At 43.9% G+C, this 20,180-nt stretch overlaps 4 protein-coding genes across 16 annotated transcripts; 3 read left to right on the top strand and 1 right to left on the bottom strand.

Moving 5' to 3' along the window:
• The first annotated feature begins 54 nt into the window (after positions 1 to 54).
• LOC108100584 (vesicle-associated membrane protein 2) lies at positions 55 to 7,182 on the top strand. Of its 8 annotated transcripts, none has more exons than XR_001772003.2 (8): positions 371 to 413; positions 585 to 1,034; positions 1,827 to 1,899; positions 2,143 to 2,293; positions 2,590 to 2,748; positions 2,810 to 2,861; positions 4,433 to 4,881; positions 5,498 to 5,581. XR_001772003.2 is itself a non-coding variant. In XM_017204562.2 (7 exons), exons 3-7 carry the CDS (start codon positions 1,871 to 1,873, stop codon positions 4,684 to 4,686), a joined length of 645 nt encoding a protein of 214 aa, XP_017060051.1. In that variant the 5' UTR covers positions 55 to 129; positions 585 to 1,034; positions 1,827 to 1,870; the 3' UTR covers positions 4,687 to 5,451. The 8 variants fall into 8 exon arrangements, 6 of the variants coding, with proteins under 6 accessions (XP_017060051.1, XP_043063684.1, XP_043063683.1 ...); XR_006245369.1 differs by lacking the exon at positions 4,433 to 4,881 and adding an exon at positions 4,118 to 4,216 and having other exon boundaries at positions 389 to 413; positions 5,498 to 5,600; XM_017204562.2 differs by lacking the exons at positions 371 to 413; positions 5,498 to 5,581 and adding an exon at positions 55 to 129 and having other exon boundaries at positions 4,433 to 5,451.
• A 1,819-nt stretch (positions 7,183 to 9,001) lies between these two features.
• Positions 9,002 to 15,199, top strand: LOC108100262 (vitamin K-dependent gamma-carboxylase). Of its 2 annotated transcripts, none has more exons than XM_017204042.1 (4): positions 9,002 to 9,298; positions 12,535 to 13,125; positions 13,192 to 13,538; positions 13,731 to 15,199. In XM_017204042.1, exons 1-4 carry the CDS (start codon positions 9,279 to 9,281, stop codon positions 14,822 to 14,824), a joined length of 2,052 nt encoding a protein of 683 aa, XP_017059531.1. In that variant the 5' UTR covers positions 9,002 to 9,278; the 3' UTR covers positions 14,825 to 15,199. The 2 variants fall into 2 exon arrangements, with proteins under 2 accessions (XP_017059531.1, XP_017059532.1); XM_017204043.1 differs by having other exon boundaries at positions 12,508 to 13,125.
• LOC108100267 lies at positions 9,874 to 12,425 on the top strand. Its single transcript, XM_017204049.2, has one exon. It carries the CDS (start codon positions 10,289 to 10,291, stop codon positions 11,030 to 11,032), a length of 744 nt encoding a protein of 247 aa, XP_017059538.1. The 5' UTR covers positions 9,874 to 10,288; the 3' UTR covers positions 11,033 to 12,425.
• On the bottom strand, positions 14,967 to 20,066 carry LOC108100261 (iron-sulfur clusters transporter ABCB7, mitochondrial). 5 transcript variants are annotated; one of them, XM_017204038.2, is made up of 6 exons: positions 19,862 to 20,066; positions 17,836 to 17,962; positions 17,333 to 17,564; positions 17,112 to 17,266; positions 15,707 to 17,055; positions 14,967 to 15,642 (listed from the first exon to the last, which is right to left on the bottom strand). In XM_017204038.2, the coding sequence occupies exons 1-6, from the start codon at positions 19,970 to 19,972 to the stop codon at positions 15,385 to 15,387; spliced, it is 2,232 nt and encodes a 743-aa protein (XP_017059527.1). In that variant the 5' UTR covers positions 19,973 to 20,066; the 3' UTR covers positions 14,967 to 15,384. The 5 variants fall into 5 exon arrangements, 2 of the variants coding, with proteins under 2 accessions (XP_017059527.1, XP_017059528.1); XM_017204039.2 differs by having other exon boundaries at positions 17,333 to 17,456; positions 19,862 to 20,065; XR_001771980.1 differs by lacking the exons at positions 14,967 to 15,642; positions 15,707 to 17,055; positions 17,112 to 17,266 and adding an exon at positions 18,345 to 19,615 and having other exon boundaries at positions 17,340 to 17,456; positions 19,862 to 19,973.
• Between the last annotated feature and the right edge of the window lie 114 nt (positions 20,067 to 20,180).

Genomic DNA, 20,180 nt, shown 5'->3' with positions numbered 1-20,180 from the left:
TTTTGGAAATCGCTAAGGAAAAGCTTCTCGCTGGAATATTATTCGCTGCCGTCCATTCAGGCAGCTTTTTCCCCAAATACACATAACAGTTAGGAAAGCTGCAAGTTTTCGCAGTTGGCCAAAAACGTCGTAAGTGAAAATTTTTCTTTTGCTGCGTAAAATAATCCGAAGAATATTATTTAAGCCTAGTTTATAAAAAACTAAAGCTGCTCGAGCATAGTCAAAGTGTAAAACAAACAGTAACAGTATAAAAGAGTAGAAAAATTAAGCTGAAATGTGAGCGATACACAATTAAAATTATTATCGTGCAAAATTTCATTGATTTTTCTTCTCAGCCTGAGCCTGAGTTGGCCACTTGAACTTATTTTTAAACGTTTTGCTCTTTAAGGAAAGTTTTAAAAGTGCCCCTGGAGGTATGCAACAGAAATAAAGAAGAACATGTCAAATAGGAGGTCAGGAGGTGGGCGTTTTGCTGCCCTCTAAATAGCACTTCTAGGCACTTCTAGATAGAAACATACTAATACCAGAAATGTTAACTGATGTACTAAAAATAGTTTCAACTATTTTCACACTTTACCCGACAGCATTTTCAGCGCTGTGCCAGAGAATTCCTGCGAAAGGCTGTCGTGGCAAGTGTTACCCGCACACATACACATCATCCAAAACCAAAACCAGATCCAGATCCAGCCAATCCCCCCGTGAAGCGGAGTGAAAATTCATTGACGACGACTGGGGGCGAAAAAGCTCTGGCGGACGAGCGAAAGAGAAAGAGAGGCGGCACCGAGAGCGCAACCCTCTGAGAACAAAAACAACGAAACAGAGTTCAGCTGCACTAAGAACACCACCACCACCCACCACCCACACCACCACGACCGCCCACTGACCGACCACCATTACCCCGACCTGCGGCAGTGAAAGACGGCGAAAGAGGCCAAGTGCATAGTGCCACAGAGTACCTTCATCATAATCATCGCCAGCCGAATTTGTTGAGGCCACCAGAGCACCACCAAACTACACAGAACCACCAGAGAAATGTAAGTGGATATCGGACATTATTGATTTGTTTTCCGGCGAAAGGAATGGTGTTCCCCTTTTGGGTTTTTTACGCACAGAGGGAATGCTCATTTGATAGCCGCATTAAGTATACGCAGCATGGGTCCGCCATTTCGTTTGTCATTTGTCCAATTGAACAGGGGCCGTAAAAATGTGGCACCTACAGCAGCTGCAGCTGCCATTTCGGTTCACTAAGCATGATTCACTTGGCGATGACGTTGCCGCATCACATGGCCAAGTCTCTCACACCGCAAAATCAATAAAAACACGTTCCGCCCCACTGAGTCAGGACATGCAAACTAAGTTGCACCTATTTGGGTGTCTTTAAGAGTTTTTAAATTTGAGCGACTCATTAACGAAACATACTGCTATACTAACTAAGCCCTACTTTTTTCTTACAAATTTAAATCACAAAACACAGTAAATTGACAATTCTAAAAATAATCGCGAATATAAGTTATTCAAAGCTTGCCGGTCTTCAGGGTCGGTGTTGGATTTTGAATTGTTTTCCCTATGTAGGTGACAAACAAAAATGAAAGACAATATTTAACAAAACAAAAAACTGATTCGCTTCGATAAAGTAGATATTTATTATTATTTATTGAACTCATGAATTCATTCATAAATTTTTCTTATTGGTTAAGAAAAGCCGGTGTTTTGGGTTTAAGATAAAGATATTTATGAATCCTAAAATATACTGGTTATTTCCATTCCGAAATTGTGTTATGATTTAATATTGTTATTAAATATTTTCCTACTTCAAACCCCCGCAGAGTCCAGAAGCCGAGATAAAGGTCTAAGTTTTTGGGGGTCTAAGATGGGCAAGAAAGACAAGAACAAGGAAGCGTAAGTGCGTTCTTAAGTCAAAGGGTAGCTGGCTAGAACTATACTCCAGCACAATCTATAGCACACACGTATCTTCGATAAAGCTAGAATCTAAAGTCGTACCCCAAGATCCCACCCACAACCCACTTTTTCGTAATCTAAGTACTGTATTTAATTTGAGCGCCCCCGTTGGGAGTTGATTAGCCTTTGTCTGTTCTACTTTTGTGCGCTTTCGATGACTAATGACGAGGTCTCTTCCCGCAGGGCGGACGCTGCACCAGCTGGAGATGCACCACCAACTGCCGGCCCTCCGGCCGGAGAGGGCGGCGATGGCGAGATTGTGGGCGGACCACACAACCCGCAGCAGATTGCGGCACAAAAACGTCTGCAGCAAACTCAGGCGCAGGTCGATGAGGTGAGTTTCGAGATTGACAGTAATATTTTGGTTTTTTAAATGTTAACTTGCAATTTAAAAAAGGTTGATTTAATAACTTTAAAATGCACAGAGAAAAAATGTATTTTAAGCGTACTATAAAACAATTTTCTATGAAATCAATTACATATTTACAATGGGGAAACTGCAAGTGCATCTAGCAGAGCCTTTACTCCTTTCTAGTTTGAAAATGAACTTTAAAAGTGCACTTTAAATATTAATACATTTCTATTTGGTGTACTCCATACATTATATATAATATTCAAATTTTCTGACAGGTCGTAGACATCATGCGCACGAATGTGGAAAAGGTGCTGGAGCGTGACAGCAAGCTGTCGGAGCTGGACGATCGTGCAGATGCCTTGCAGCAGGGCGCCTCGCAGTTTGAGCAGCAGGCGGGCAAGTTAAAGAGGAAATTCTGGCTCCAGAACTTAAAGGTCCTTCCGATGAGTCTTTTCTTAAACTCACCAAACTCACATATCCTTTCTTTTCCAACAGATGATGATCATCATGGGCGTGATTGGCCTGGTTGTCGTGGGCATTATCGCAAGTAAGTTGATGGATCCTAGCTGGGCATCGTACACTCATTTCCTGGACACACACCCCCTAGAGATACTGACCTCCACACCTACTCGTCTCATCCACACACAGAACCGAAGAAACTTTCAAGATCCCCCGATTGTGTTTGTCTTTTAAGTTCGCCTTGGTTTTGCGCTAATTTCGTTGGCCCAAAAACGATTTCGTTTCTTTACACACCGAATCAAATTCCTTTTTTAATTCCGACACTTTTTTTCTCTAGGTAACTTTATGTAGATTGCTAACTACCTAATCCATAAGAAACTAGTAACTTAGCCGCAATGCAATGCTAATCAAAACCAAATCAAAAGTCAATCAATCAATCAACCCAATAAGAACCAATCGAAACCAAATTCAGACTCATTACAACTGCTATATGAGTAGAGCACCGAACTCACAGTCCAACTGATCGTTCGCTCAACCGATTCGACTTAGATGCCTTGCGAAATTTCCAAAACTATATAGAGACCGATCGGTCGCAATATCATGTCATGCGCTTCAACCACCACTAGAAAACTAACTAAAAGCGGTATATATATTTGTATTGTACCATGTATGCCCAAGCCCAACATCATCTGGTTCCATACGAGCATACGCACAGGTTCGGTAATGATTTGATTTGATGCCCACTGAAAGTCGTGTCGTGTGTTGTTATCGTTCCGTTGCCTAACCCGTAATAGAGTTGTCACCGCTCCGGATATCGGATCCGTTGCCATGTGGGTTGCGGTTTAGAGCCCGCCAAGTGCAACGATCTAAATTGGAAACTGAGATGGAGATGGATCGGTATCCGTTTGTACCCGTTAGCCTAAAAAAAAGTAGGACCTTAAGTTCTAGCTAGCGTAAATCCCGTAAAACGTAATCGTAAAGTTTGTGGTTTGTTCAGTGTTTCATTATCCGTATCCGTATCCGTTTTTTGTTTGTTTCGTTCTGATATTGGCAGCAGCACCACAACCACAGACACACGATTGTGCCATGTCCTGTGTAAAATAATTGACTCGAACCTAGTTCCCAGTAACCGTAGTCCCTTCTCAATACTCGTTACTTGATACCAATTCTCAAATCAAACGCAACGGCCTTTAGAGCGATGAAAATATTGCCTTACTCGTACCACTGAACCACAGCAAAAGCATAAAGTACTGCCATTCTATTTGATTTAACTATTTTCTTTAAGAGTTTTCACCTTGATTTGACACACTCTGTACACTGAACTTAATTTTTGAACAATTACAGAGAAAGACGAAGAATAAATACACAGAAAGCTTTAGCTTTGTACCATTTTGTTAACCATAAGCAAAACAATTTATCCCCAAATAACACTTTTTGTGTGAGGTAAAAGCAAAAGAGAGCAAACTTTTATTTATAACTCATACGCCACGTTTACTGCTAGGTGCACCCGTTGAAGAAATCTTTTGTTAGACATAACTCAAAATCGTGTTTAAGTTGGTTTGTTGTTTTATGTTCTTTAATTTTAATTATCTGCTCACTTTGAAGCAAAATCATACGAAATTGAACAAAAACATAAACTCACCGAACAATTTCTCGTAGAACCGTACATGTCGGATGATAATGCTGCTCCGCAGCCTCCTGCCTTGCAGCAGCAGGTGGCTCCGGGATCGGCAACTGCACCAGAATCAGCACCACCACCACCACCACAACAACAACAACTACTACAACAACAACAACTACAGCCACACCATCATACACAAAAATCTGAACCACCGACACTCGAGAAACCATTGGCCGAGAAATTGACCGACCTACCACAAAGTCCGTCGGATGAAGTGGCGACTGGACAATAAGTCAAAAGCTCACGATTGTAATTCTCGAAAAAAATTAACAACCAACCGAACAGCAACAACAACAGAAACCAATCAGCCACCGATTAATCACCAAGCTGCATTCGTAGAACCATAACCAAAACCAATCAAAAATGAAAAGAAAACATTTCACACTTTCTTTGTTCCATTGACAAATACGATCAAATCCGATACACTGTAAGCAAAAAAAGCAAAAGAAAGCGGCAACCAATCAATGCAAATAATCATACCCAGTAATTTGACACCTGCGCTTCTTCTTACTTCCGTTTCCGTTTGCGTTGTTGTTTCTGTTTTTGCTGTCCCCTGGTTTTTATTGATTTAAAGTTGGTTGCAAACGATGCAGAAGCTCAAAAGCGTTTCCAACCAACTTCAGTCGCATGAATGTGAGTTAATCGATGTCTTTGTGTGATAAATATTATATTATTTATAATTCTATTATTTACCAATTTAATGTTGTATGTGTTTTGAAATTGGCCTAAGTTTAATGCACCAAAAAAGCGAAAGGACTTCTCTTCGGGAGGTTTAAGGAAAGACAGCTTTTTGACTGCCTAAGTGTACATAAATATTTATATATATTTGTTTGATGCAGTTTGCCCAGCCCCACCCTCCCATTCTCCACGTCCCATTGTCCATTTGCTATATTCCGTGATGAGTGAGCTTTTAAACATTGAAGTGTAATATTTTTTGGCGTATAATCGTGTATCGATGTCTGAGATTGGCTAAACAGAGCTAAAGATAGGACTTATGCTATACCCTACTAACTCTTGTCGTGTTTTTCCCAAAAACCAAACAGATAAACTTGGCCTCATAGGCGGGGAGCAGCCGCCACAGTACCAGTATCCCCCACAATACATGCAGCCACCGCCGCCGCCTCCGCAACAGCCTGCCGGAGGACAGTCGTCGCTGGTGGATGGGGCAGGAGCAGGAGGATCAGCTGGCGGGGAGGCAGGAGCCGGCGACCACGGTGGCGTATAAGCAATCTCGCTGCAAGGACGAACGTTTCTCGATTACATCGGCCCCTTCGCAAAAGGGGGGCGAAACGCAAACCAAAATAAAAATACAGAAAGGAAAACTCAGTTAAACTAGAAAATCTCGAGAATTGCAATGAAACTCAATAATAATTTCCACTTAGACGATGTGCACGAGTTGGTGTGAAGAGGTTTTAAGTAACTTACGTCATAATATTAATACTAAATCTAAAGAAGACGCTCCGAACAAATTAAAGTTGTTGCTAATTTGTTTATGGTTACATTATTTCATGCATAAAACGGTAATATATATATATATATATATAAATATAAATACAAATATATGGGACTTGAATATTACGAGTGACTCTAAACCGCGTACTACCCTATACGGAACTTGGATCTCTGCGCTGCACTGGCAACAAGGAGCGCCAGTGGAAGCAGGAGGACAGGCGGTCGCTTCCCGATGTTCGCAGCTCTTTGAACTCAGTTTCCTTAGCAAATCAACTAGACAAAAAACTAACAAAAAAGAAAGAATACATAACTATTTCGGAACAAGACCCAAAAACCAAAGAAATCTAAGCTTTGTTCCTAAGTAAAGTTACGCAAATATGAATATTCGAAATGTATAATCCAAAAAAGAAGTTTGAAATCGACAGGCCGCATAAGTAATTGACAGTTAAATGTATTCATGGAACTTTATTTATATAAAGTGTAGTCGGCTTAAAATACAAACAAGAAAGCAGAAACAAAACACAAAGAAACTTGAAGTCTAGTGAAAATATACAAGCGATTTATTTGCAGAGTTATGTTTATGTGCAATCATTACTGTTGTGTTTAAAAAACAGCCGAGACAGCAATTGAGTGTAGCTCGAAAGGTTCGATTAAAAGATGAAACCAGACAGTTCAACGATTAAATTAAGCGCTAGACACACAACACGTTGTTTATCCAAAGGATTTATTAATCTCGACGCAGGCAGCTGAGGCACTTAACATATGTTTGTATATTTCAATGTTACGAGTAATAGACGAGGCGGAACTTAGAGCATATATATGTACGTGTATGTAACGATATGATATTTAGATCTCACACACTCCACCCGAAACCCATATCCCCATCATTGTCGATCGCCAATCAGGATCAGAGAAATAACTTTGAGACAACACTCGAAGCACATATTGTACTTAACTTGTTTTGAAAATACAACCTATACTACGTCTAATGTATTAACTAATTGATTCTACAAGCGCCTGCCCAAAGTGCTTTGCCTACCATCAAATTGGGGCACGAACAAAATCGAAATTAACTAAAGAAAACCAAAGATTAAATGGAGAAATCGAAAATTTAAATCCGAATGCAGGTATTTTTAGCAATATTCGTAGCGTGTACAATATGTCGCCCTTAAAGCTTATTAGAATCTCGTTCAATTTCCATCTCGATCTCACCCAGACACTTCACATGCATATAACCATAAACAGATATAAATCAATATATGTATGTAATAACCAATGACAAATGTTTACAAAATCGTTTCGATTTTTGTTTGGATTTTAACCTAAATAAGAACAAATGTATACACAAGAACACCTTCGAAATCCCCAGAAATCGGATAGCCCAAAGGGATTCTTGGAATTGCACTGCGATATTCTGGAACGTTTTGGGCGGCGGAGCAAGAAAACCCGTATGAGAGGCGGACACCTAAAACAAAGGAAAACTCTATAGGAATCCAAAATACAGCAGACGGCGAATGAGAGTATATATATATGAACCGTATATAAACAATAATATTACTAATTAATTTAATGATTAATTGCACCCCGAAAATACATAATTATTTAAATAAATTACTAAAAACAAAACTTGAAATGGCTTTTTCTAAAAAAAAAGGGAACAGGTTGTTATGAAAACTGCCATCTATTGCATTCTGTTGGCCTGGTATTTGAAATCTAGGAGTTCCGAAGAGTTTCGTAGAAATCGGCCAGCCAAACCCACAATTTTTGGCCAAACGCTTTTTGAAGTACCAGGCGAACATAATGCAATAGAAGGTGTCTCTCAGCAACGGCTAATTTTGTATGAGCCCCCAAAAGTAAGCTTTCGATAGTTGATTCGCCAGAATTAAGCCCATAACGTTTCTAATTTTAATCAGATTTTGAAGTGGTATACCTCTTAAAGTTTGTACTTAAATTTCCCCAACGAACTGCATCATTGGAAATTTGTTTTTTATTTTTTGGCCGATTTTTGCTTTAAAATCCATTTCATAAAAAGTTTAGCATACTATTCAGCGCTCTCCTCCGAATTGCGGAACTCCGGAAAAGGGATACGGTCCGCATCCCGAACACACGTGGGTGCATACATAAATAACAATTCTGATGGAGACAGCGAGCAAACAGGATAATAGAAATAAAAACGCGTCTGGGTGGGAAGTCAGATCTAAATCAGCAAGTGTGGGAAACAAGGGGACGTCTGTTTACCACGCTTGCCACACCTGATTAAAATCTATTGACAATGCCGGCGGCTGGGAAATTGGAGCAGCGCTAGCAAGGGCCCACTTAGGAAACGGAAACACCTTCCTCAGTGCAGCAGGACCCCAGGATCCAGCACTTAATGAAACCCAATTACCAGAGGTGTCCGCCAGCCAAATCCTGAAGGCGGAAGGCAAACAATAACAGCTGCAAAAAGCCCAGCTGGTGCCGCAACACCTGCAAATTTTATTTGCATTTTTCCTGACATACCGCTTAAATATTGGCCAGAGGTATATGGGTTGGCAAGTAAGAAGGTACTGCTATGTTCATAAAAATGCACTTTAAAAAATTCCTACAAAAGTGTTTAAGATAAGGTTATCCGTTTTACAAATTAAAATAAAATCATTAAGAGTTTAAAGAGTTTCGAATAATTAATAAATGAATAATGAATGGTAATACAGAATAAATAAGAATATGATGGAATGGTTAATATGGACAAAAAAGGCAAATTAAGTGATATTTTTCTAAATCAATCCCAAATTTGTATACAATATTTTGTTTTAATCCTAGTCCGTTGACCTAGGAATTTGTATGTCGCTACACGCATTCAAGTGAAAATTTACTTGTTTATTATTATTAACTTCGTCGCAATTTTCCGGCAAGGACATGCGCAAACACCCACACCATTGCTCACAACACTCTGCCGCCATCCCCTTCTGCGGTACCAACGACCATGGAAAAGGGACACGGACATGGACAGGGACAGGAACAGGGATACGGAGGCGGTGGCGGACACATCTCCGAGTGGAGCAGAGCGGGGTATAAATACGGCGCAGCTTTTGCGCACAGCCTCAGTTGGCGGACTGTGTTGCTCGCGATTCCCTTTTCCCAGTCGCAGCGTTCGCGAGGTGAGAGTTCAAACGGGAAACGGCCAACTGTTGCAAGTTGCACCTTGCGGTCTGCAGGGAGCAGGCAGCAGGATAACGGCACCCATTATTGGCTTAAGTGCAGCAAATTGTGGGTGTTAAATTGATTTATTGGTTGGCAAACGCAAATTATTGAAAGAAGTGAAGAGCGATTTTTAATCTGGGCATTGCTACTAACGTGTTATATGCAAAGCTGACTTGATTTTCATGCCGATTAATGGGCCACAGCACTAAAAAGTAAGTAAAGTTAATTTAGTTTCTGATCCAGTTAGAAAATATGTTGGTATGCATATTGAAAAAGGTTGTGCTTAATTAAATGTAATACAATTTTGCAATTCTAGGTTAAGATATTTGTTAATATAAGATTTATGATTTTTAAAGAGTAAAACAAGTATTTGTGTAGTTACTTATTTTTTGATATTGTCAGTTTCAGTAACTTATTTTTGTTAGGTTCTAAGAAAAAAACGTTTTTTAATACGGATTTTTCTATAGAGATTAACGATTCTCCAACACCAGAGTATAAATTAGAAAAAATTATTTTGTATCTGTAAACATATTACCTTTTTGACAAAATAAAAAATTTAAAATATCCTTTTTAAAACTTACCCCTCGTCACTTTTTAACACTGCCTCCGCTCAAAGTGTAGTGTGATAAGCCCTAATGGGCTATGCAGAAGAGGTGAGCGTGCAGGGTGCAAAAAACTGGTTGCCAGCCGATGTTTCTGTTGGGTCAATCATATGGTGAAAATAGTGGTTACAAATCAACCCCTAACGTCGCAGCTTTACCAAGGGTTGTATTCCGAACCCGAATCGGCAGCACACACAGTTCAAGTCCAGTCACTCTGCAAACTTTGGAGCGTTCGGTTGTCAAGTTTCGGTCGCCTGCGTGTTCTCTCTTTTCCGATTTCAGCACTCTTCCCGCACACACACACACTTCAGGCGCACACACACAGGCAGAAGATAGAGGGTGGAGCGGAGAAAGGCGGAGACTTTCGCTCGAATTTCTTGCATTGTTATTGTTGCTGCGCCGTGTATATAATAGTGTACATATACTTTACACCCACTGTGTGTGACTCCCATTGTGCGTGTGTGTGTTTTTCCTGGAAGTTCGAATTCTCTTTTTTCGTCTGCGGCACACACGATAAATTAAACCAAACCAATAAAAAAAAAGAAGGGAGAAAATTAGTATCAGAATAAGTGCTGGAATCGAAATCACTAGCTAATCACCATGGCCGACAACAACTGCCCGAAGTGCAAAAAATCGATCGCCGCCAAGGAAGCAGCCACCACGATTATCGGATGCAGTGGCGAGGACTGTCGGCGGAGGTTCCACCGGACGTGCGTCAACATCGATGATGCGGTGTACGAGGCGATCCAGAAGAACCCGATGATATCCTTCCACTGCGACGAGTGCAGGAACCAGTCGCCGCGTGCCTTCGCGGCCAAGCTGCAGACCATCGAGGAGAAAATCAACAAGGTGGGCAACGGGATCAACCAGATCCAGGGCCGGATGTACCAGCAGTACTTCCAGTTCGGCAACCAGCCGCTTCAGGCGCTAGGCGCCCAGGCAGCGGCCGTGGGTGCAACCGCTGGCCTTCCCAGCGGACTGGAAGGCAAGAAGCATCCGCAGCAGAACAACCTCATCGTGGTGGGGAACAACTGCAATTCGGATCGATTGCAGGTGGTCTGCGACTACGGCCGTTGGGTGCAGGTGGGCAAGTTTGCCACCAACACCAGCGAGGAGGATGTGATCGATCATCTGGCCGAGGAGCTGAAGATCAACAAAAACCTCGTCAAGTGCACTAAGCTGGTGAAGAATGATGCCAACCTGTCGCAGTTGTCGTACTGCAAGTTCAAGATCTCCATACCGGACTACCGCTTCAACGAGCTCTTCAACGAGGCCATCTGGCCCAGCGGCGTGATGGTCAGCCCGTTCACACCGCGGTCCCAGCTCAATCAGAATCGCCTCTAGAGAGACGGGCCCGGAGGCCGGGAGAGCGGGGACCGGGCGAGGGTGAAGCAGTAAGCAGCGGGAGAAGGAGGAGGAGATGGTGAAGAGCGGGGAGCAGAAGCAGCAGCTGCAGAGGAAGTACTAAAGGAGGCAATGCGCCTGCGCAGGGAGAGGACGAACGACCGAAGGAGGAGGAACTGCATCGCGGACTGGCAGCCAGGGGTTGCTATCCGGCCAGCGATTAGCATTGCAACAACACCGCGGACTCCCCCGCTTCGGCGTCTCTCCTTCGGGCCGATGGAGCTGCAGGCGGAAGAGCAACTATTGGCCCCCTATTTGTATGCTAATTTTCGACACTCGAAAACATTGTCTAGATTTTCAAAAGCTTACAGAACCTATCTAATGGAAAACCAACAAGCATATTTATTGAATTAACTTTGAAAATGCATTTTAAAATGTTTTAGCGTTGCGTAAATAACAAAAAATGAAATCGATAAAGAAACCAAAAGTATTTTAATGGCAAAACTCACAAATAAAATAGATGTGAAGCAAAAAATATTAGTCATTTATGCATAACTGTCGTACTTAAAATAAAGTAAACCCGAAAACAAAGCGAGAAAACTAAGAAAACCAAACTCTTAATGTAAAAGCCCCACACCGAAAACGATTATTCAGGCGCGTATTTAAACCATTTACATTTACTAACTAGGCACCGAGATTCCCTTTTGATTTTCCAAAAACTTACTTCCGGGACCTTGAAAAATTCGAACCCAGATCATTATATTTTTTCCACAAATCGATAAAAGTTGTATTGCGACGCGTGTGCGATACCTACCACATTAAGTACTTACCGTAACCAATATCAAACGTATATTCAAGCAGACGACGGCTTATATTTATATTGTATTCGTATATGTATGTAGTTTGAGGCATTTTCAAAGCTTGTTCCTGTTCCCAAAGACGTTTGGACATTTTGCGAACCACTGCACAGGACACTGGCCAGCAGCTAGACCCATTCAAATTCAGATTGAAAGTATGTGTATTTGCGTTTTCGACGAGGGACACCCGTTGGGAGACCCGATGGCAGTTACCACATCACGTTCCACGAGGACAGGACTCGAAACGAAACGAAGCTGGGCAAATCCGTTGCAATAATAACTCACTGACCGAGTATAATGGATGTACATTTCGTAATTGATCTATTTTTTTACACCAATCCGACAGCAATATTTTCCGTGGGCTCCACGCCAGCGATCCGAACAGAACCGTAGATATTTACGCAAGAGTCAGCAAACGAAATGTAAAACACATATATTATATATTTAGTATACAACAATATGCATGCATGTATTTATGTCAACTTTTTCAATAAATTCTACAAAAAAAAAAAAAAAAATAAATTACCATAGAAGAACGGATAAATCCTTGGGTTTCTGGGATAGAAAAAGCTAATCTAAAAAATCGTCGTTTGCATAAAATATACTTATCAAGAGTAGGCTGCTGCTCGCTTAAACTTTTTTCAGGACTAGCACAATGGCCAACTCCAAGCGAAAGCTACCAACGAAACCCAGTTCCAATGAGGATTCTAACCAGGAAAAAAGTCTTCCCAGCACAAAAGAATCTACAAACGAGGTACACTCTACCAATGCCAAAGAAACCTCTCCCCTGAATCGTTTTTTTAGAGATTGTCTGGGTCATGAACTGAGCAACTTCTCCAGTTTGTCCCACTTTACAAGCTGGCTAGAAAGACCCGTGGATGGGGCCGCCTTGGGCATCTTCCGGTTGCTGTACGGAGCAGCCATGCTGATAGACATCGCAGAGGAGCGTGGCGGTGGGCAGCTGGACCTCCGGTTTGGAGAACCGCTCCACTGCCATTTTCCGCTTTTCAACGGATTACGGGCATTGGCTTATCCGCTGATGGGCTGCGTCTATTTGTGCATGTGGCTGGGGGCATGGGGCATCATGCTGGGCTTCCGATTCAGGACCAGCTGCCTCGCCTTCCTGGTGCCCTACTGGTACATCTTCCTGCTGGACAAGCCGACGTGGAACAACCACAGCTACCTATTTGGTTTGGTTGGGTTATTGCTGCTCTTCACCCAGGCGGATTCATACTGGTTTGCATGCCTCATTCCTAAATATCATTCATAAATCGACTTTATTGAACTTCTAATAACTTTCAGTTCCCTGGACCGATGGTTGAACCCCCGGAGGAGTCGGTGTATTCCCTACTGGAACTACTTTGTTATCAAATTTCAGTTTTTCATTCTATACATGTACGCTGGCCTGAAGAAGTTCTCCCTTGAGTGGCTTTCGGGTTATGCGATGTCCAATCTCAGCCATCACTGGGTTTTCACTCCCTTCCGCCAAGTGATCGATCCCGAGATGATCGACCTACTGATTGTGCACTGGTTCACCGCTTTCTTTGACCTGTCCATCGCCTTTTTCATGACCATGGACAAGACGCGTCTATTGGTCACGCCATTCATGATCAGCTTCCACCTAATGAACTCCCGGCTTTTTGTAATAGGTATGTGAACAGCCTTTATAATTTCATCTCATAATATTTTGTTTAAATGTAACTTCAGTTAAAGAAAAAATTTAATTACTTCCATTACTAATTTGTATTTCTTTTACGGCAATATAAAAATCGATACCTATATTATTGACATTTATAAAACCGCAGTAAAAAATCAATATCCAATTTGAACTTACCCAACAGGCATGTTTCCCTGGGTTTGTTTGGCGGAGGTGCCACTATTCTTCAGCTTCGATTGGCCCAGGAGGATAAGCAGGTGGTCAAAGGCTCCCCTTCTCCCAGCTTCTCAAGCAACTAAGGATGTATCCAAGCCGGGACTCCTCACAAGACTGCGCACCATCCTCATCTTGGGCTACTGCGGACTGCAGCTCTTTCTGCCTTACTCCCATTTTATCACCAAGGGCTACAACAATTGGACGAATGGACTCTACGGCTACTCCTGGGACATGATGGTGCATTCGTACGATACGCTGCAGACCTCCATTCAGGTGGTGGACAATGAGAGTCGCCAGGTGCACAATCTGCACCCCTACGCCTTCACGGAGTACGATCGCTGGACGAAGTACGCCGACATGGCAGTTCAGTACGCGAGTTGCATCGAGGAGAATCTCCGGGCGAGCCAACCCGAAGTGGCCAAGAACATCTCAATCTACTTCGACATCTGGTGCTCCATGAACGGTCGGTTTCAGCAGCGCTCCTTCGATCCGCGAGTGGATCTCCTCCGGGCCAAGTGGTCGCCCTTCGAGAGCACCTCCTGGTCTCTGCCGCTGCTGAACGAGCTCAATTATATGCGACCCAAGCTGCGGACCATCGAGACCGAGGTGCTGGCCTGGAACAACTACTCCGATGTAGTCTTCGTGGCCGACTTTCCTGGACTCACGCTGACCAACTTTATCTCGCCGGATCTTATCAACTGCACGCTGACCATTCTTGAGGGAAACGTGCGGTACAGAAACGAACGCGATCCGGAGGCCTACTTTTTGACCGCCGGCAAGAGCATCGGTCTGGAGAACAACATCACACACTTGGTGACCACCATTGGCCAGAAGCCAGCCTCCTATCTATTTACCTACACCAACAAGACGATGTTGGAACAAGACGAGGGTGGCATCACGACAGACAAACCGGAACGGGAGGCGCGCTCCATCCTGCCGCTGTGGCAGGAATTCCAGCATCGGGTGACCAACTATCAACAGTTTCTGGCCCACATTGGCAACTGTCTGCTGTACTTGATTTACGATGTGCCCATTCCGCTGGCAGTTCGGGACAGGGATTGAGATTGACTAAGAGTGTAGGCTATCGGAACTGTTTCGGTTTTCACTTGGTCTTTATTCTTATAAAGTTGTAGTATTTTGTTTAATCTTAAAAGGGAAGTAAAAACTAAATACATCAGCCAACACTTTCTGTAAAAAACACTAATTTCATTCCATGTTATATTTTCCCGATTAATAGTTGTATACAAGAAAAATTGCATTTACGAATAGAACATAAACCTTAAAGAGTTGTGACAGAATTCTTTTATACTTGTAATAACTGATAGGAGTTCTGGAAAACTGAAAAAATGATATGATAATGATGAAAGCCGAAACAGTCCGTTAAAACAGAATGTATGGGTGATAAAACTGATAATAAATGTTCCATATTGTACCGCATCCCGTCCTTATCGCTTATCTACAACTGTATTTACAAACGTCACAATGATACTTTAAACCTAAAAATATCGAATCTTCCCGTCGGAAGGATTCTACTGTGAATTTAGAGGGGGAGGGAGGGCCAAACGAAGAGGAGGGTAATAACATCGGAACAGGTAAACACATACACAGGTAAGGAGCCTCGTCTACGCCACACCACGTGACGCCTTCGCTGTCGCCTCCTCCTTGGAGTCTCGACTCGGGTCGAACTGGTGCGTCTGCGTCTCCCAGAGGCGGGCATAAAGTCCATTCTTCCTTAACAGCTCCGAGTGGGTTCCCTGCTCACCAACACGACCGTTCTCCAGCACCAGGATCTCGTCGGCATCCTTAACCGTGGAGAGGCGGTGGGCAATGCAAATGCTGGTGCGTCCAGAGGTAGCTCGCGTTAGGGCCTGCAGAATGTTCTGCAAATTGGAGATTACCAAAATTAGTCAGTTTTAAGATACGTTTATAGCACCCTTTACTCACATGCTCTGTGATGGAGTCCAGACTGCTGGTAGCCTCGTCGAAAATTAGAATAGGAGTGTTTTTAAGAATGGCTCTGGCAATGGCCACACGCTGCTTCTCGCCTCCGGATAGCTTTAATCCCCGCTCGCCCACCTGAGTGGAGTACTGACCTGGCCAGCTCATGATTGAATCATGCAGATCAGCCATGCGAGCAGCGTTCTCCACCTCCGCGTGCGACTTGGTCAGGTTACCGTAGTGGATATTGTGCTCGATAGTGTTGTGGAAGAGCACCGAGTCCTGCGGCACGACGGCAATAACCTTGCGCAGACTCTCTAAGTCCACGCCGCTTATATCCTGGCCGCCGATCAGCACTTTGCCGGAGTTCGGTTCAAAGAAGCGGAAGAGCAGGCGCACCATCGAGGATTTCCCCGAACCAGAGCCGCCCACAATGGCCACGTTCTTTCCTGCGGGTATGGTGAAGGACAGATCCTTGAAAATGGGCTTGCCCGGCTCATACTCGAAGCTTACGTTGCGGAACTCAATGGAGGAGTTGCTGGTGTCCACGAACAAGGGCTGGGCATTGCTGGCCGTCTGGATGCTACTGTCCACGTTCATCAGCGTGAACATGGCCTGCATGTCTAGCAGGGCTTGTCGCACCTCGCGGTACACACTGCCAAGAAAGCCGAGAGGAATCGACAGCTGAAAGAGCAGGGCGTTGACCATCACCAAATCGCCCACCGTCATGTTGCCCTGAGCGATCTCCTTGGCGGCCAGCACCATGATCAAACTTAGGGCGCTGCTGAAGATGGCGTTCTGCCCGAAATTGAGCAGAGCCAAACTGGAACTCGTCTTCAGGCTGGCCGCCTCGTACTTCTTCAGCACCTCGTTGTAGCAACCTGCCTCGTACTTTTCGTTGTTGAAGTACTTAACCGTCTCGTAGTTGATCAGCGAGTCCACGGCCTTGTTGCCAGCCTCGTTCTCCGCCTGGTTCATGTAGACGCGGAATTGTGTGCGCCACTGGGTCACACTCAAGGTGTAGACGGCGTAGATGCCCACACAGCCCATGCTGACACCGGCAAAGGCTAGCCCGCATTTTATTCCCAGGATGCTGGACACGAGAGCCAACTCGAAGATCGTTGGCACTATGTTGAACACCATGGCGGAGAGCACAAAGTTGATGCCCCTCGATCCCCTATCGATGGTTTTGGACAGGGCTCCCGTTTGCTTATTGAGATGGAAGGCCAAATCGAGGTTGTGCAGATGCAGGAACACATTGCTGGCAATCTTTCGGATCGAGTGGTGGGCCACCTTGGCGAACACTGCATTGCGAAGCTCGTTGAAGCCAGATGCACTTGCTCTGGCAATGCCATCTAAAGGGATAAGGTTTTTAAAACTTATACTGATACCAAGGAAGGAATTTACTTACATCCCAGCATCATGGCAGTGGCGGCGGAGAGCACGGCATCCGGGGCGGTGTCCATGTTCAATGTAGTCATAGTATCCACAGCTCCTTTGAACAGGAAAGGCACGCAGACGGTCAGCAGCTTGGAGCCAGCCAATAGACCCAGGGAAATGGCCACTCTGTTGATGCATGAATTCTCAAATTTAAGTACACCAAAGGCTGTTTTAGAAAATAAAAAGACTCACCGCTTTCGCACCACTGGATCCTCCTTTGGCCAAATGTAGGCCATCATGGCGCGCAGCATATCCTTGGAGGTGACCTCTGGTGCGTCCAGCTTGCCCAATCCCGGGCCACCATCGCTGCCGCCCCCTATATGAACATGACATTGTCGTGATTGCTGTTGTTGTGGGCGGTAAGGTCGCTGCCGCTGTAGCTTTGTTGTCTTTGCTGCTGCTGCTGTTGCTGGGGCTCCTCCACCTGCATTGAATTCACTTGGATGCAGCCAAATTCAGAGAGGCGCTCAACACAACAAGCGCACAAACGAACAAACAAACAAACAAACGGGCAATGACCGACTTGGGTTAAGGAAGTACTCGTTCCACAAAACAAAATCAATTTTGGGTTAGTCAATAGAAAAAAGCGTGAGTGGCTAGTACTTAATAAAAATAAGCCTGCGGATTTAGCAGGGGTGCTTTGGTAATTACAGCAGGTCCGACATCGGTTAGAGGACTCTTCCTGTGGCACTTACCTTTGGCCTTGTTTCCGAACACTCCACCCAGCAACTTGCTGCCCGGCGTGGGCGTAAACGGGGTTACCTTCTTACGCTTGACATCGTTCTTTCCCTGATCATCCACCTTGGCCAGCGAAGAGAACAGCTGAAAGGTCACAGTTTCAATAAAGTAATTACAAATAGACGGTTTAAGAATTCAGGGATTTATTACAAAAATAAACAAGGATATAAAAACTTTAAAGGTAAGAAAAAAACTTTACCTTTTTTAATAAAAATATGTATTAAATTGATTCTAAATCAAATGCTCAAGTGAACCTTTTTTTAATTAACTATTCCTAGAGTTTACAATAGAAATGCTTCGTACTGTTTGAAAATTAAACTTTAACTAAGTTTGCTTTCATTCTGCTGGATGTGCCACCTGAAAGTCACTCAGATAGCGAATGCATTCCAGAAGATAAGATCGGGTCACCGATCCACTTTCCGTAAGTTTAGGCAGTTTATCCAACTCTCTCACAAAAATCTCGTACTCATTTATTTTGTGGGCCACGAGGGAAAAAAGCTCTGGTTGAACATCCTCAAATTGTTCGGCGTCGCCAAAGGCAATCTGGTTGAGAATGTTGGGAAAGTAGGCCTGTTGTTTGAAAATCAGGTGCAGCACGACCCTTAAATTATGCGAACAGCCATCGCCGATGTGCACAAACATCTGATCGTTTAGATTGTGTTCCCTAATGAACTTGAAGATGTTCCGGTGGTACGTTTGCGTTGATAGCTCCTTGTTGTGCTTAATCATATGCTCAATGTCCAGCAGAGAGAACTCGAAGTAGTCGTGCTTATTTCCTTTTAGCCAAAAGCCGTACTCTGTCAGCAACTTAAAGTTGGGCAGAGCACCGTAGCTGATGAACAATTGGTCATAGAGTTTGGTTTTAGGAAGCGGTAGAGATTTCAGTGTTAGAACGTAATCCTGGCCATGGATTTCTGCAGTAGTCTGAACAGTATCAGAGTGGTTGAACAGGTCCAGGAATGGCGCCAATGCCAGATTAGTGTCCCCACTGATGAGAGGCTGGAAGTAATTGCTCTGCTTCTTCAGAAACCGAGAGCTCAGGTAAACGCTTCTCGAGTTTACAGTGAAGTATGCCCATCTATATTCGGCGAGAGACCAAATTTCCTGGCCGTAGCTTTTCCCACAGCAATCACAGAGGAGGACGAGACTCTTGATTATTTCGAAGTAGCCACGTATCTGCCGGTTTTGCTCCACGGTTCGTTCTAGCAGCGATTCTGGCAGACACTGCAGCTCTGGTATGGAACAGAAATAGGGAGTTGTGTAGCTTCTGGGCAGGCTTTTTAAATAGGGCGTGTAATCAGACGTTTTAGTACAATCCTGCAGATGTTTTTGGTACAAAAGATAACAGGCAATCAGGGCCTGAAAGGAAATCCTCGAGTCCTTGTCGAATAAATCCTTATTGAAGAGAGTTTTAAAAGCCTCATCCGACTCCAAGGTGACTATGCTTATTAGGCAACCAATGGGTAGCCGAATGAGTTCATCCTCCGGGGAAAAGGTGTCCTGTTTTGAGCACAATCCCCGTCCAGTTTCTGCATAGTTGTGGGCAGATAGGTGAGTGTTGTTTTGCCATCCGAGCGAGTGAAGGTGAACGTATAGATCCCGAAGAGAGCCAGAATCGTCTTCTGCTTTCTTGGCTCTTTGAAGCCGGTTACGCTGTGTGCGACCCATTACTCCCGAGCCCCAGTGCTGCTTTTAATCTGTGTGTGTGCGCTGTTTTGGTCTCTATTTCTATGCTTGCTGGAACGAAATAAGCCAGAGCTTGGAGCATTAATTTATGTTTAATCGGTTGAATGTGGAAAAGGACCAAAGCAACGCACACGCAGACTGTTTACCCCAACCAATCGATGGTAATTTCCACTCAATCAAACCACTAATTTATTGCGTATTTTCGCTTAATTACGAAATCGTAATCTAGTCTAGATAGTCTGGCATGTGGCCTTGAAATGGGTCTAGATTCTAGGGCCAGAATCACGGGGTACTCACCACTCTTGCCTGCACGTGGCTGCCCTTAGCGAGGGTGTAGCATTTCGCACGACCTAAATGGGCGGGTAAGTGGATGCTGCACTGCTTGGTCAGGTAAATGAGTCCGGCCATTACTCAATTGCCAGCGAAAACAAAATAAAATCCCTCTTCTTCTGCACCGTCCCTGTGTTTTTGCGACGATACTGCGCGGCCAGTGTTGGTAAGCGTCGCATAGCAGCGTCAGCTGTTTGAAATCGACAACTCGCAGTGAACGGCATGTCGGAAACGACTTAGCAAAGTAGTTCCATTCCATTTAAAAACAATTTGAATTGTTTTGATT

Source organism: Drosophila ficusphila, unplaced genomic scaffold (genome assembly GCF_018152265.1).
Source record: "Drosophila ficusphila isolate 14025-0441.05 unplaced genomic scaffold, ASM1815226v1 contig_286, whole genome shotgun sequence".
Lineage (NCBI taxonomy): Eukaryota > Metazoa > Arthropoda > Insecta > Diptera > Drosophilidae > Drosophila > Drosophila ficusphila.
Note: the sequence above shows the minus strand (reverse complement) of the source record. Positions and strands in the feature narration are given on the sequence as shown.

Bases quoted from the DNA above. Each gene is read 5' to 3' on its own strand.
- LOC108100584 (XM_017204562.2), top strand. From the start codon at position 1,871: ATGGGCAAGAAAGACAAGAACAAGGAAGC. The intron at 2,749-2,809 runs GTCCTTCCGATG...CTTTTCCAACAG, and splicing joins TCTGGCTCCAGAACTTAAAG to ATGATGATCATCATGGGCGT. The intron at 2,862-4,432 runs GTAAGTTGATGG...AATTTCTCGTAG, and splicing joins TGTCGTGGGCATTATCGCAA to AACCGTACATGTCGGATGAT.
- LOC108100262 (XM_017204042.1), top strand. From the start codon at position 9,279: ATGGGCCACAGCACTAAAAA. The intron at 9,299-12,534 runs GTAAGTAAAGTT...AACTTTTTTCAG, and splicing joins ATGGGCCACAGCACTAAAAA to GACTAGCACAATGGCCAACT. The intron at 13,126-13,191 runs GTTTGCATGCCT...AATAACTTTCAG, and splicing joins ACCCAGGCGGATTCATACTG to TTCCCTGGACCGATGGTTGA.
- LOC108100267 (XM_017204049.2), top strand. From the start codon at position 10,289: ATGGCCGACAACAACTGCCCGAAGTGCAAAAAATCGATCGCCGCCAAG.
- LOC108100261 (XM_017204038.2), bottom strand. From the start codon at position 19,972: ATGGCCGGACTCATTTACCTGACCAAGCAGTGCAGCATCCACTTACCC. The intron at 17,963-19,861 runs GTGAGTACCCCG...GTGACCTTTCAG, and splicing joins GCCACGTGCAGGCAAGAGTG to CTGTTCTCTTCGCTGGCCAA. The intron at 17,565-17,835 runs GTAAGTGCCACA...AATTCAATGCAG, and splicing joins GTTCGGAAACAAGGCCAAAG to GTGGAGGAGCCCCAGCAACA.